A 16,113-nucleotide genomic window follows, 5' to 3' on the forward strand; every position below is an offset into this window, starting at 1 on the left:
ACAAATCACACGTCGTGGATATTTATCACCATTCCTACTGATTCTATGGACCCTATCGAAAGACACGAACGACACCTAGATGATCGGCACATATTTTCACAATCTTATTTTCCAGCTTTACTCCAGAGTATTCTAGATGATCGGCACATATTTTCACAATCTTATTTTCCAGCTTTACTCCAGAGTATTTAGGCGGCCCGTGGCACATTCACAGATCACTTGAGTGACCCGCGTCACAGTTACAGAAACTTTAGCGATCCGTGGCAAATTTAGAAATCCCTCGAGTAACAGTTGGCACAGTTTTAGAGCACTTAAGCGACCTCCAGTGCGACTCTACGTCACTCGTTACTCCCGCCACATTCACAGATTACTTAAGTGATCCACGGCATAATTACGGATCCCTTGAATGATTCGTGGCACAGTTCGAGAGTACTTAAGCGGCCCAAACACATTGTTAGATCACTTGAAGGATCCACGAAACATTTAGAGGTCACTAAAGTGGCTCTCTAGGAGACTTATCAATAGGGAGATAGTTCAGGTGCCCACAAACCACAGTTCAGGATGCCATTAAGAATATTTCATATTTTTATAAAGGGTGGTTGATGACGTAAGCATCATCCAACCCACCCCCCATCGATGCTGACGTAATACTTGAATGACCCCTTATAACTGGAAGAGCAGTTATAAGAAAAGCATTTCTTCGAAATACCTTTGTCAGGACCACTGTGCCGCTGCTCCCCTGACAAAGGTTGGCACGCACAGTTTAAGAACTGCTAATCCATCAACGTGTTGATAAATCCTTACAAAATTTGTTGAAATTCTAAGAACATGTTCGTATTGAGTAGAAAATTAGTGCCGACCAGCAATTTTCAACCTTTTCTGAATCGGGGAGCCTGTTTTAGTATATCATAATTCCTACGACGGAGCCCCGTACGCTTCGTTTTTTTTTTTTTTTTCATTCGGTTATAAAATTTACTGATTCACTTTACTTTAATCGAGTGAACGCAGAGTACCTGGGAAGTGCACATGGAGCACTGATTGAGTTTCCGCCAGAAATTTGCCGCCCTCTTCATTTTGCAGCCCAGGGCAAAGGCGTGCGCATTGAAAAAAACATTGAGAGGGCTGACAGTTGCCAGTTGTCCCGTGACGAGCCATGAGCCTTATGTAGAAGGATGCAGTGTCATTCATTATTGCGGAAGGGAGTTCTCAGCCCCAAACAAAATTTATTGGGAGGGGGTCTGAAATAGCCTCTCCCCCCAGGTTCTGGTGCCTGTGTTGTCCCATGGCAGTACGTTTCTTATTAAAAGCTATTCAGGGACAATTGAAAGGATGGAATTTGCGCCCCTCCTGATACTACGCTCGAGAAACCAGATATCCCCTGCTAGTTGCAGCACTGTTCGTTCGTCAGAAAGCAGTTCTCTTGCACATACAGTGTAGTTATTCATGCAGTAAGCGCAATGGGATAGGCGGGAATTAGAAAAATATCTCGAAGTCCCAGTAAAATTTTGAAAAATATTGATGTCGGGAGGAATTAATCCGTAAAATGTCACCACTAAAATCGTCAAACTTTTAAATTAAGATAGGTTAGATTAAGCACAATGGGAATTGAAAAGAAGAGACAGAGCGCCAAAAGTGGAAAAAAATCTGAAACACTTCCTCCAAATTGAATAGGTGTGATGATGATAATGATGATCCCTCCTCAGAATATTTTTCCCCAAGAAAGAGCGGAGAAAAAAAGGGGTGAAAACTGACCAATCCCCAAATAGCGTTTGATTTTATCTCGTGGTAAAAACAAACCGGATTGAAAGAGTCACGTACCTCGTCGAGTAGCCCTTCTCCTCCTTGTCTCGCTTCCCGAGTATGTGAGGCGCAGAACAAAACAGTATATTTTTTGTTTTCGACGCTCGTCTTTACCTCTTCGCTCTCCTCCCGAGTATGTGTTCGGCCTTACAGTGATAGGAAAATAATCCCCGTGTTAAGACGTAATGAGAATACATTGAGCACGAACATTTCGAGTGCCCAAATTAATTACGTTTTTCGAAAGTACTTGGCGTGCAATCAAAAACGTAACGGAAAAGGGATCCTCCAAGAACAAACAAGTCGCCGCTGGGAATGGAAAAGTTTTCTTTCCACTATAATAAAACAGACAAGAATTCATTGTAAGAGCATTCGACATCTCTAACTACAGATTCAAATTTTCGGTGATAAAACAATGATCGAAACATATGACCGATGGCTTGAAAATTCCTAAAATATGGTGTCATAAAAATCCAATCCGTAACAATGTATCAGTTTATGACGAAGGGGGGGGGGGGAAATACGTACAAAGCCCAGGATAGAAATTTAGCGGCTAAATATTGACTGTGTTTCACCACATGCAGATTTGCATACGCCATAAGTAGTTTTCTGCGTCATTTCACTCGTGCGGCTTATACGCCGAAGTGTCACGCCTGATGGGGCCGAGACGTTGCAGCTGACCATTATGTTGGTCCTCGAATAGATACAAGTAGTCCACCCCTGTTCTATATGATATATAATATCGGACTCAATCAATTCGTTTACAAACGCATCGCGTTCCATGCTGTGATATTAAAAAAAAAACTTGAAAAGGAAATTTTTCTTCCCTGAAATGGGATAAGCAACTCTGAAAATGTTTTTTGCAAAAGAACTCCGGACGGCCAGAAAAAACCTGAACGCATATTTCGCAAATGCATCGCTATTCCGCGATTGTACGATTTTTTTAAGTGAAATGCCCGATTCAGCCAATCACGGGGCTTCTTACAAATTATCTCTCATGTGTATACAAATACAACGCCACAACAGGCAAATTGCCCAACGAGGTGGCTGACCCAAGCGCATCATGGATCCCCGAGCCATTTTTTAGAGGCCCTACCTACTACTGCTACACAACACATGACCCCGCGCGGAACCCCCCAACGAATCGGTACATGCGAGAGTGTACGTGTAGTGAAACCTGACGTGAATATCGTTGATTTACGATAATTCCCACTATATCGTAACCTCATTTTATCTTCCACAGAGCTTGGCCTGGTTCAGTTGGTCGATTTTCCGACCAAATAAGAAAATTTTTTGGACCTCTTGTTCTTCCTTCCCTTTTTTTTTTTTTAACATCTTGTTGAGTTACGATACCTCGCTAACCTTGGCGGTGACTTGGAGACCGAAATATGTAGTACCGCCAAGTCAGTTCGTTCGTCATCAGTCGATATCTGTACTCGCGGAGACTGTATTGTGTATGTGCTAAGCATCCTGTTACATTTGTTTTTTTTTTGTTTCACTTTACTATTAATTAAAATAATAATTAACTGTGAACCACTTCGTATTACTTTGCAAACTCCGTTATCAACTCTGCTACATCTTGCGTCTGTAGAAATTGTAGTGTGTAGGTCCCTACACACGCTCAATTATACCTGCGCAGTTATGCCTGTACAGGCCAACTGTGCAGGCATAACTGAGCGTGCGTAGGGGCCGTCAGTTGACCTGCACAGGCGACCTGAAGGGAATGGTTTTTCGATTCGGTATAACACTACAGTTATGCCTGCGCAGGTATAACTGACCGTGTGTATGGGCCATCAGGTATAACTGCGCAGTTATTTTTTTCCCCGCTTTTTTACTACCGCCCTACTTTCTTCCCTCTTCTTTTTTACTGATAATGTAATAGAACAATAATAACTGAATAACTTGTTTTGGAGAGAGATTGCATTTAATTAGAAGAAAATTTTCTAATGGCGTAATTTGCGTAATTTTAAAATTCGCAATTTTGTTTCTGAAATCACTCTTTTCAATAAATTTGCCCGAAATTATGCACCGAAACATACAAACTCTGTATTCAGATTATGTGCTATGACTATTAATTGTTTATTGATTATTTAGAGAAGAGGAGGTTGACCAGGGTTCTTGGAGATTTTAGGGGCCCCGTATATAACGTCAGATTATTTTAGTATTCTTTCACATGTAGTTCCTTTAGAAATCAAGCAGGTGTTTATACGAGTCAGTTAATGTTTGCAATTTCAAACGCAGGATTCCCACTCCTTTCTTGACAGAAAACCAGCAAAGCATCAACAGGACAAAAATCACTGCGATTTATTATTTTCTTTTACATGTACTTCTTAATGAATCTCAATGAATTTGTTTTTTGGACACATCTCGTCAGATTGCAACGAATTTCAACTTTCAGCTCAAACATTGAAAGAAAAAATTCAGATGAAATTACTCTAGTTTTAAACGTAAGAAAACAATCGAAAAATTCTGAGAGCGATACGATTGATAATAAAATTGTATCATATATTGAGTAATACTATTAATATACATACCATAAGTCAATTTCGAATTCACTTGAATTAATCTTAAGAGGTGGCGCGAAAAATGTATTGTTTTCTTTCAAAAAAAAAAAACACTACGTGAGTTACCATAAAAATTTTCCAAGTCAAATTTTTTTTTTTAAATCGACGCTATCGCGGGGAAAAAATGCTATCATACGATGCTGAAGGAGCATGTATCCCCTATCTGTATATTCAGAGGAGAAACGATGCTTGTTTTCGTAGATACAGTTGACGCTCGTTACAACAACCTCACGTTATAGCGATCATTCTATTACAGTGACTGGTAGGATAAGTCAAATGTTTTCCTAGAACTACGATGATATGTTTTACTTATATAAGGACCCTCCCAATCAAGCCCGACCACACCCTCAAGTCTCCCCCTCTCACTACGACCTTGCCCCAAATATAACGTCCCTTCTCGACGGGACGAAGGGGTCGTTATATCGGGCGTCGACTGTAATACCAAAATTTCTCTTTTATTGCTTATATTGTCGTAATCACTGTAGATATGGATAGCATTCTTGATAAGCATGAGTAGGCAGTAGTGCCTTTTACTTAAGTCATGACAATCGGTCAATATGAGAGGTTTTAGTAGCATCAAAATTTTGAAGGAAAAAATACATTATTGTACTTTATATGATGTAGATTCAACATCTTCCATTACAGCAGTATTCCTCAAAGTGTGCGTCGCGGCTCTTGGGCGTCACCCCCGTGCCCCCCTCCCCCACCCACATTCTGCCGCAGGGCATAGAGGCTATTTTCTTTGCCGGGCCGCCACTGTAGTGAATTTTTTAACGTGGGAAAAAAAAGGATGGGAATCGTCTCGGGCTCTGAAACCAGAATCCTGATCCCAGCCTCACCTTTTGGGAGGGGGGGGGGAAATGGCTCGAATAATGACATATTCATTACACTATTAATGGAGTCACCGAAGTTAGTAGCTTTGAGTAGGTATCTTGATCCATTCTGAGAAAATTATGCCAATCTTTTGGTGCAAATCTCAATTACTGTAATAATTTAACGTGCGAATATTGTTGCCTTTTTTTAATCTTTGCACCACGTTAGCCGTTTTTTTTCTCTTTTTTTGAGTTAATAACTTTCAGTGCCATAACCAATCCAACTACACCCAAAGCATCATCTGTGGAAATCATACTAGAAAATTCCGAACTTTATAGACTATGAAAAAATCCGAACTGATCAAAAGACCGCGAAGACAGAGATCGAAGAATGAAAATATCCCCACAGATTGCCTAGAATCGGTTCCAGAAGCTTCGCCTGCATAATAACTGAATGGTATAACTGAATGGTGTGGATGCATCAAACCGTTCAGTTATGCCTGCGCAGTTATGCCTGTACAGGTATAACTGTGCAGGCATAACTGAACGTGTGTAGGGCCCTCGTACACACCTCGTTGCACATCGCACTAGATCTGGTTTTCAGCACAGTACCGAACTATTATAAGGCGGACTACTCTCTTCTATCATCTATTGTCTCTGACGTCTTTACTCAAGTATTGGAGGGATCTGTCTCGACTGTGAACGCTCTGCCTGTCCCTTTCTCCCGCTCTCGTGTCCGTATCCCATGTAAGATAATCTCTTCCAAAAGGAATAAGCTCAATAAGGATGCAAATGATGTAAAGCTGTTTGCCACAGATGAAAATGCAATAGGCTTACAAAATGCATGCCATCAGATTCTTCAGTGAAGCTCTCGAAGCAATCTACCTATCTCTGCTTCAAAGTGTGGATCTGGGCAGACAAGATTATCGTGATTACTTTTGGATAGGCAATGAACCTTTACTGTAATCTGATATCTGCTCAGATTTGGGCATATTAATGAACGGTTCCCTGGGGGAAATGGTTTGCAGATCTAATACAACTGCATACTTGCTACGTACAGCCTACCGTAAAGTAGGCTACTAGTATGCTTTCTGTGTGTATGTCCGGCTTACCCTCGATTTGCTCACAGGGAGGCTTGGAGTTCTTGGTCTACATTCCCTAGAATGACGCAGAATTGTTTCCGACTTGAAAATGTGTTACAAAATGGACCATAACATGGTATATTTACCATCGGTCGTCCCATTTTTTGTCATCATTGACCGCCAGGTTAACATGCGGAGACACTTATATCCAATACAGATTCCGATGGCCAGAAAAGAGTGCTTCTACCACGGGTTCAGATGCAGATCAGCCAAAATATGGAATATACTACCACAAGAACTTGTGTGATCATCATACTCAAGATTCTCTTCAACCGTTGCTGACTTCGACTTTGCTCCGTTTACAAAGTGCTTCCCCTTCTAAATTTTATGTCTTCTTTGTATGTTTTATCCAGCGTAAGCTTTATATGCTTTCTCGTGCTTTACTTAACAAAATAAATAAATCGTAATATCTCTGGTGTTTTCGATCACTAGGCTTCGTTGTTAACATTATAACTTCAATTAAAACGCTGTACGCCATATAAACATTGTTTACTTTAATTCGTGCAAGGGAAAATTCAAAGATGATTCCGTGGTTAATGGTAGCGAGTGGTGAAGGCAATACCCGATAACTAATTGGTGTAGATGGATGTGTGTATTAGACTGTCAAACTGAAGAACAAAGTTCGATATAAGTTGTTTTCTCTCCTCGTCCAAGAAGGATTTGTATAAATCTTTCCATTTTTTTGCCGATATTTATAATTATAATATATTTTTCCGACTCTTAGAATTTTTAGTATCAATTAAATATTAAGGAAAAATTATTAAGATTAAAAAATGTGCAGATCCTTTTCTTTTTTCGAAGCATCTTTTTATTCTTTCGAAGTTCTGATATTTAAATAAATGTTTAAACATTTTATAGCTGTTTACGATTATCAACATGAACGATATATTTTTCATACTGTAATTTGTTTATTTTTAATTGTTTGATATCGAAACATGCATTCGTGAATTGGAGATTTTTTTTTCTAAAATTTGCAACGATTTGGAATTTCCAAAAATTTGCAATCGTGTTCCGCTTTTAGCCGTTTGAATACTTCAGTTTGTGTTTTGGTGTGTAAATTTGTTGGTTTTAAAAATAAAATCGCTTACATTGTTCCTCCAGGGCTACTCGAACTTTTGTCACCAGATTTGTCCCGTCGCACGGATCTCTCTCGGGTTCACGATGAATGAAAACACACAGGAACGAGAATTTGAAATCAAAGAAACACTTTTATTTACAGCAAATAGAAGTCCTGCTAAACTGCAGCAGCCATTTGGACGTCTCTTAAAATTCTTCCGACCGTGTTAATAGAATCTCGCTCTTCTATTCTAACAATCGCATGCCACGCATACCTTACAAGCCCTTTCAAAAGACTACTTTATAACGTCATTGCATCGAAAATAACGCGGTTGCACGTTTGAAATGCCTCGCGGAACAGCGGTGGAAATACCTACCCACAGAATAATAATACTATATCTTAAGTCTTAATTATATAAGTCTTAAGTATCTTAAGTTTTAATTATAATCTTTATATCTTAAGTCTATGTACCTACCGCTGTTCGGCAATCAGATACGGAAATGAAGATATCGTAGAGTTACACGAACTATCGTAGAGGCTGAAACAACGTGATTGGCTGTGTGGAAAAAATTACGAAAAAAATCGTGTAATAGCGGAAAAACTATCCCAGAAAAAGGGTGACGTGTGGTCACACAATTCATATCGAATAGTTTTTAGTAATTTGTAAAATCGCCTTCCCCCTCCAAGAGTGAACTCTGATCCGCCCATGATATTTACTGTCCCTAATAGCGTCACAAGGAGCTATTATGGAAGCACGGAATTGATTAGCACTAATTTGATTGAATGTTTTTTTTCTAAGGCCGGGATTACACTATAAAAATTTTATAATAATTATTTTATAAAAAACTTGACAAATGCAATCGATAAGCTGATCAGGTGCATTTGCTCTAATGTATCGGTTGAATTTTTCCAGTTTTATAAAATAATTTTTGTAAAATATGAAAAATACAACGAATAAGTTGATCGGTTACATTCGAGCTAATGCAACCGATCAGTTTATTGGTTATATTTTCAAGTTTTATAAGATTTTTAAAATGCTACCAATATATACGATCATTGGTCGCATTTTCTATAATGTAACCAATAATCTTATTGGTGGCATTTTTCAAGCTTTATAAAATGACTTTCATTAAACTTTTATAGTGTAATCCCGGCTTAAGTGTACCTCCCAATTTTGAAAAAGCATCGTCACCAATTAGTGACTAGTGTTGGCGTAAGCATAGAACATCTGTTCTTAGGCGGGATTACATTATAAAAGTAGTTAAAAAAAAATCTTTTATAAAACTTGAAAAATGCAACCAATAAGCGCATTGGTTACATTCGAGCAAATGCAATCGGTGATCTTATTGGTTGAATTTTTCAATTTTTATCAGAGCTTTTAATCCCGGCCATAGACGTTATTGCCAACGGAAATGGCATATTAATTAACATTTCATAAATAAATAAGTATTCATTCATTTACAACGTCTAAGAACTTGGTCGAGGTGAAATACTGTCAAACCTGCAATAGGAAATTGTTTCGCAACAACTAAAATGTTTGGCAGAGTAGCTGGTGCATCATACATAGACATGGCACTCATTCATATAGAATAATACGTATTTATTTTTCTTTTGCCGTTTTCTTGCAGAAGGGGGAACATTCTCTAATGTCATGAAAGAGGTCGCTCTTCAGGTGATCGATGACTACAGATGTGAGGAAATGCTAAGAAAGACAAGACTCGGCAGATTTTTTCAGCTCCACGAGGGTTTCATATGCGCTGGGGGAGAACACGGATTGGACTCTTGCAAAGTATACAGACCAAATTTTACTATTTAACAAACTTAGAGCGACAAAAATTATTGTGTTTTGCTTTCGGACTTTCTTTTTATTTACATGGTTTTATTTATAAAATTCTCATTAAGGTACGTGACTCATCTGTTCCACAGCATTAAAACTGTTTTACTCTCAGTAGACCATAATTGGACTTCGAATACACCTGACGTCCAATACCCACTGCTCTTCTAAAAACACGTCTTTCTGGTTACATATTCATAAAATTCAAGACATTTTTTCCCCGCAAATTATTCGCAACGGCCACATGTTGTCTTGGTTATGCAGGGTGCATAGGTGCATTCGCCTAAAGTTACTGCATGGGCTGCGGTATGCGTCATGTGTGCTGACAAATTGTTCCAAAATTGTAACGTAACGTTCAGTAGTAATCGTTTCTCGCACGAAGAAGGGGCCGATAATGCCTCTGGCGCATACCGCAGCCCGTGCAGTAACTTTAGGCGAACGCAGTGGTTTCTCTTCACACAAATGAGGATTTTCGGAACCCCAAAATCTCCAGTTGTTTTTTTTTTTTTTTTTTAATTTTAAAAAATTAAAAAAAAAAACTAAATTTTCGAAATTTCTGTACAACATTCTTACAGTTTTGCTAATAAACGTACCGTTTACCGCATAATTCTATTGATCTTTGTTGTAGAGATATTTAATTTTGAAATAAGGGCTTATTCGCTGATCACCCTGTGGGAACCCCGAGGATTTTTATTTAAAAATGAATTTTCAATATTTGTAAAATTGAATAACACCCCTCTCTTGATCAATCGTGGCCAGTTGGTGATAGGTTTACTATATATACCACCATATAGCTCAAACAATAATTCACTTTCTGAGTCATTGATATTTTGTGAAAATCTTTCATACTTGGGTTCAAATTTCTTGGTGGGTGGGATCTTAACGCACATTGCGGATCTCAGATATCTCGGTGCTCAACCGAGAGATTGTAGCATCTCTATAGCCGCCAAAGCTTGGACGGAGAAATTAACAAACACGGAAAAATTTTAATTAACAGCTTTATTCAAAATAATTGGCTACCCTTTAACGGTAATTTTCACCGGGATAAGGAAGGCAAATTCACGTACTCGTCCGTAAATGGATCGAGTATAGTGGATTATGTATTCTCAACGCGCGCGGAAGAATTTGCACAATCAGAAATTAATGATTTTAAAGTACTAGATTGACTGAATCAGATCACTTCCCATTACAGGTGAGTTTTTTACAGTGTGAAAATGTTATTGTGTCCCGCCCCTAGAGGCATACACGTATTCCGAGGATCGATACTGCGACAGAGATTCGGCCAGTACAAGTTTGTTCGAGTAAAAAGGGGTCAATTTTTATTTATTTATTATTTGCTACCACCCGCGCTTTCATCACCACGCCTCGCTCTACCTATTTATTTATTTATATATTCATTTATTTTACCCGAGTCTTCCTCTAAGGTCAATACTTCAAACTGTCACTTGGGGTGAGCTCCAACTTTTTGACCATCTTCTGTGGTCTTTTTGGCAATGCTAACTAAGATAAGATCAAGTAAAGGCCTTACAAGCTCAATAGACATAACTAACGGTGTTTTGCAGGGGGATCCGTGCTCCCCACTCATTTTTGCCTTGTTCATAACAGACCTTGATAATATCTTTAGTTCCAAAGTTTCAGGTCTTTCAATTGACCATAAAAATGAACTACACAGCCTACTTTACGCGAATAATGTTGTGTTATTCGCAAAAAATTGCCGCATCTCTTCAGAAAAAAAATTAACTTACTGGCGCTGTACTTTGGGAAACTAAAGTTACGAGCGAATTTGAACAAAACTAAAATAATGGTTTTCAGATGGGGTGACAAACTAGCTCGTGGAGACCATTTCAAGTGGGAAGGCGAAAATTTAGAAATTGTGAACGAGTATAACTATTTAGGTGTTATTTTTTTCATGCTCGGGTTCTTTCCGGGGAAATATTACTAATCGTGTTGTGGCCAAAGCTGAGGTGGCTGCGAGTGGAGTTATTCAAATACTCGGTAAGTCACACAACTCACCTGTTCTTGTGGCATTAAGACTATTTGATTCTTTGTTAAGGTCTTTTGTTATAAATTATGCTGCGCCAATCTGGTCACTGGATCACTGGATACACATTGAAAAAGTGCAAGATTTTTATTCGCAACGTCCAGATATTGCCCCGGCTATATTCTTGAATCAACCAGACGTCCACACAATATCAATTTCTCTTCTAAAGAATACCCTCTTTTTCTGGTATAAAATTTTAATGCTCCCAGATAACCGACTCTCCAAGATCTGTTACAATGGCCCCCACTGCATAATGGCCGCAACTGGGCTTTTGATATTTTGAATTTGCTATAAACAATTGGACTCCCGTTCGTTTGGGATCTGCAGGTCGCACCCCAACGGCGCTCAAGAAATATTTCCCTACAATTATTACGAGATGCATAGACCTAACAATTCAAAACGATCTTTCATCAATTTTTAGATCAACTAGATACGCTCACTACAATGAAACATTTTTCAGCATTACACCAGAAAATTATTTGTTTTCAATATACCCATATCCTGGAAACGCTTTATTTTTCAAATTAGGATGGATAGTGGTTTTTTACGTGTTCCAAGCGGATGTGTTGTCATACTTAGTCCTGGCGAGAATTGCCCTATAACTTTAGTCATTCCTTTGACGTATTTCCTACGTATTATTTTTGAATGCCAATTGTTTAATTTGCAGGGAGCTGTCTTGTTAAAAAATCGTGTATTTTCCGCAATCCAACAACCAGACAAAATCTAATTTTCAAAATTTCACACCCCTCTGAATATCAAATTGGAAAACTGTTTTTTTTGTTGTTTTTTTTTTTAATGATATTGAAGTTCCCGAATTTTTTTTTTAATTGAAGTGTAAGTGTGCGTGTGTTCTATTTCCTACGACTGGTATTATAATGATTTGTAATTTATAACTGGTATATTTTATTTTTTGTATGCCATCCTTGCATGGGTCTGGCCCCATAAGCAAATAAATTATTATTATTATTATATTCATCAATGCATTTCATGTAATAGTAAAAAATGAACTCACCTGTGTGATTTTGTATACAGCTGTACAGATAGGCCTACAACTCCTTCACCGAAGCTCGCTGTGTGGTGGCGGGATTAGCTGTTGTTTTTTTCAACTATTCTTTTTAAATGACTTGGGCAACAATATTGTTTATTGCCTTGCCAAGAAATGAATAAAATAAACATTTGAACTACAAATTTATCATTAAAAACTGCGTGCACGTGCGTGCTAACGACTGTAAAAATGGTGATCAGGGACAAGCAGGCCGGAACGTGATGACGTCACGGAATCGAAAATATTGCGAGCGAAGGCTTTCTGCTTTAGAAGGTGTTGGCCGAGATCGGAGGTCATGGGCGGAGATATGGGGATATTAATATCAAAGGTGAAGTCGACTGAGCTGATGCATATATGTATAGATGAATTGACATCATCATCATCGTGTCCCCCCCAGACTTCAACGTCTATCTCCGCCTATGTCGGAGGTTCAGTTTCAGGCTCCAAAAACTGGTCCCTGGATCTCGATTCAGGGGAGGTGAATACCATTTTTGAGGTAAAAGTGGGGTTTTCCTAGGAGTAAAAATTTCTGCGCCGTGTGCAGCGTGAAAACGCTGATTGTTAAAAACTTGAAATTCAGATTTTTTGACCAATCGGAGTTTTCCCGCTGTACGTCAAAAAAATTCCACAACTTCAATTAAGCATTTTTGGAAGCTGAAACAGGCAGACGTGGATAACTTGCAGTTCAGGGGGTATCGAAATACCTAGCGCCCCTTAAAAAAAGAAAAAAAATATATATATATATTCGTTTCTATGTTTCTTTAAATCTAGATTTGTTTCTTTCATGAGTCCGCAGGAAGTCGCCATATTGGTTAACTTAGACACGGTTTGCATGTCCCTCAAAGAAAGAGGGAGATATCACGTGATCCAAAAAGCCTTATTATAGAAAACCCGGGCAGCGCCGGGTATTATAGCTAGTTATATACTAAAGTTTAAAAATTCAGCAATTCAGCAAAATATAATTACCTTATAAATTAAAAAATTAAGTTAAACTTAAAACTTAAGTAAAAACTTAATCAAAATCGTAATTGATTTCCGTCACCTAAAAAACGTAATCGATTTTCATTGAGTAGAAACCGAGATATTTTGAGTGTGTGATTTTATATTATAGAGAAGATGAAAATTACTAGATTAGTGGCTCTGTTGAAAAATTAAAGTTTTCTTGCCTCATATGCATCAATATTAACGATTTTGCTTTTTAGGGTGACGGTGGAGGACCCCTTGTGTGCTATCGCAAAGACCGTAGCTACGCACTAGCAGGTCTCGTTTCTTGGGGCATCGATTGCGGTCAACCTGGTGTTCCCGGAGTATACGTCAAAATACAGAAATTCTTAGACTGGATCAGTAAAAACACGGGAGTCAGCTTACAAGAATACTGGCCGAAAGTTTGAACTGCGCACTGGCTCGTTTACTTTTTGTTGTTATATGTATTTCACACTTTTCAATTTTTACTCGAATGCGAAGAGATAAGGATTCAAGTCATTTGAACAAGTTTGCGAAATAAAGGTCTTGCTGTTCTTTATGTATGAAAAAAAATATTTATATATGTATATATATAGGGGTCATTCAAGTATTACGTTAGCATTGGGAGGGGGGTTCGGATTTGCTGACTGACTTTTGATGACAAGGGTGCTTACGTCATCAACCACCCTTTTTGAAGATATGAAATATTCTAAGCTGCTGACAAGGGGGCGGGAGGGGGTCTAAAATGGCTAAAAATCTGCTTACGTAATACTTGAATGGCCCCATATAGCGGTTTGTCGGATTGTGTCGTTTTTGTTAATTTATTCCAATTATTCATAAAAACATCGCCATTTCCGAAACATAAAATGACATTTCTATTCCCCCGTTCAAAATTTGTCGTTTTTACCTCCATCTGAGGCATTCCCTTACAGCACTTTAATGACGCACGCCTCAATTATAATCGAAATAATATGTTACAATCAGACAAAATTAACCATAAACATTTCAGGAAATAAATCTTAATCTGAATAAGAATTGTTTGATCCGTTACATATTTAGTTAGTGTGTCTAAAACGCCTAGAGAGAGAGAGAAGAGTGCTGGCTTATCTTCCGCGAAGTCGTTCAAAAAGCTGGTTTTGCCGTTCAGAAGTTCGATCGTTAAAAACAAGGCAGGCTAAGGAAGAGTGATTGGCTATAGCGATAATACTGACGTCACACTTGCACTCAAAGATGGTGGCTGAGTCAACCCCTGGGGTTTCAAGAAGTTTAGAAAAAAAACCCTGCCTCATTTTCTATTTATTTACGCACGCATTTAACATTTAATTTTTGTTTTAAATCGTACATAATCATATTCACTATTCGTAGAAAATGAAATAGATATAAAAATCCTAGAACAAGTGCCTAGAACAAAACATTATTTCAAAAAGTATTTTTTTTACATCTCTCCGAAAGTTATGAACTTCATCTACACTAATAATTACACAAAGAAATACAAATTACAATATTTTTTACAGAATCAGAAATACAGATATTGATGCAATGATTGAAAATATATCAGTGTGTGTTCTCCACCTAAACCCCTTTTTATTGAAAGGTGGGTTCGCGAATGTAGGACGGAAAGAACAACTCATAATAAAAACTAGTTATATTTAACAAGAGAGATTAAAGGTTGCTTGACCAGAAAACGAAGGTATCGAACCAGCACGTCTCTAGAGATAGAAGGCCTCTGCACTGTTTGCCACAAACGTCATTCAGACTACCTAGCAAGTTTGCCACATTTTGAAACACAGCATCCTATTTCGTTTCTTCTTATTTTGGCGTAGAATCTTTCTCATTGGCTCAAAAAAATATCGCATAGTGATTGGATGTGGGCCATAGAAATCGCCAGTTTTGAGCCCGATTATTTCTTTTCCTAACAACGATGATACTGGCACGAACAGGGAATTTTTTTTTCCTGAATATTCCGAGGGGAAAAATGGACTACTTACTGACGTCAGAAGCAGACTGCGGAAGCCTTCTATCTCTAGGAGGTGCTGATCGAACACATCTGAACACCGAACTTATTTACACAAGATAATTTGCATATTCAGTCACTTCACAACACCTCTCCACCCTACCGCTACGGATTCGTTCGTGCGGAGGATTGGACGTACAAAGACATTCCATTAGTGGCTTGAGCAATTAGATGGTAGCTTTCACACGATGCGGCCGAGTCGCCGTTCCGAGAAGTTGCCGTCCTCTTGATGACAAGAGGATATGTTTCAGTATGTTTGGACGATGCTTACGTCATCAACCACCATTTATAAGAATATGAAATATTCTTATGAAATCTCACTCGGTGCGCCAAAAACGACAAAAACCTTTGTGGACACCCGAACTAACATTCTCCCTATCGATAAGTCCCCTACATAGTGATTTTAGTGATCTGTATATGTTCCGCCGATCCTTCAAGTGATCTGGAAGTGATCGATGTGTTCGGGCCGCTTAAGTGCTCTGAAACTGTGCCACGCATCACTCAAGTGATCCGTAATTATGCCGCGGATCACAAAATTAATCTGGGAATTAAGATATATTTTTTGGGCCCGAAATACACTGGAAATTGAATTTTCTGGATGTTATGCCGAAACTAATATTTGGAAAGAAAAGTGATGTCTCCTCCACAAGTGCGCTAACCAATACACCAGAGGCACACACAGAAAATTGCTGTAGTTAACGGAGGCTGCTGTCTCCACTCAGTGTTTCACTTTACTAATGCGTGTTATAAGGAATTGAAAAGTGTGTCTCTTGCGTATTGGTTAGCGCATTTGCCCGGTGTGCAAGGGGATCCGGGTTTATTTCCCGGAGGAAACAAATCACTT

The 16,113-nt window shown here is 38.5% G+C and overlaps 1 protein-coding gene across 3 annotated transcripts in view; it reads left to right on the forward strand.

Moving 5' to 3' along the window:
* LOC149083307 (inactive CLIP domain-containing serine protease A8-like) overlaps window positions 1–13,814 on the forward strand; it is a 163,090-nt gene extending 149,276 nt beyond the window's left edge. For all 3 annotated transcript variants that reach the window (XM_089236541.1, XM_089236540.1, XM_089236539.1), the window contains exons 6-7: window positions 9,001–9,161; window positions 13,495–13,814. In XM_089236541.1, coding sequence (XP_089092667.1) covers window positions 9,001–9,161; window positions 13,495–13,683 — 350 coding nt within the window. In that variant the 3' untranslated portion in view covers window positions 13,684–13,814. The remainder of the gene's footprint in view (window positions 1–9,000; window positions 9,162–13,494) is intronic.
* The last annotated feature ends 2,299 nt before the right edge of the window (window positions 13,815–16,113 follow it).

Source organism: Pholcus phalangioides, unplaced genomic scaffold, assembly GCF_987345545.1.
Source record: "Pholcus phalangioides strain wild (caught in Gottingen) unplaced genomic scaffold, Ppha-v1.0 ptg000009l_1, whole genome shotgun sequence".
Classification (NCBI taxonomy): domain Eukaryota; kingdom Metazoa; phylum Arthropoda; class Arachnida; order Araneae; family Pholcidae; genus Pholcus; species Pholcus phalangioides.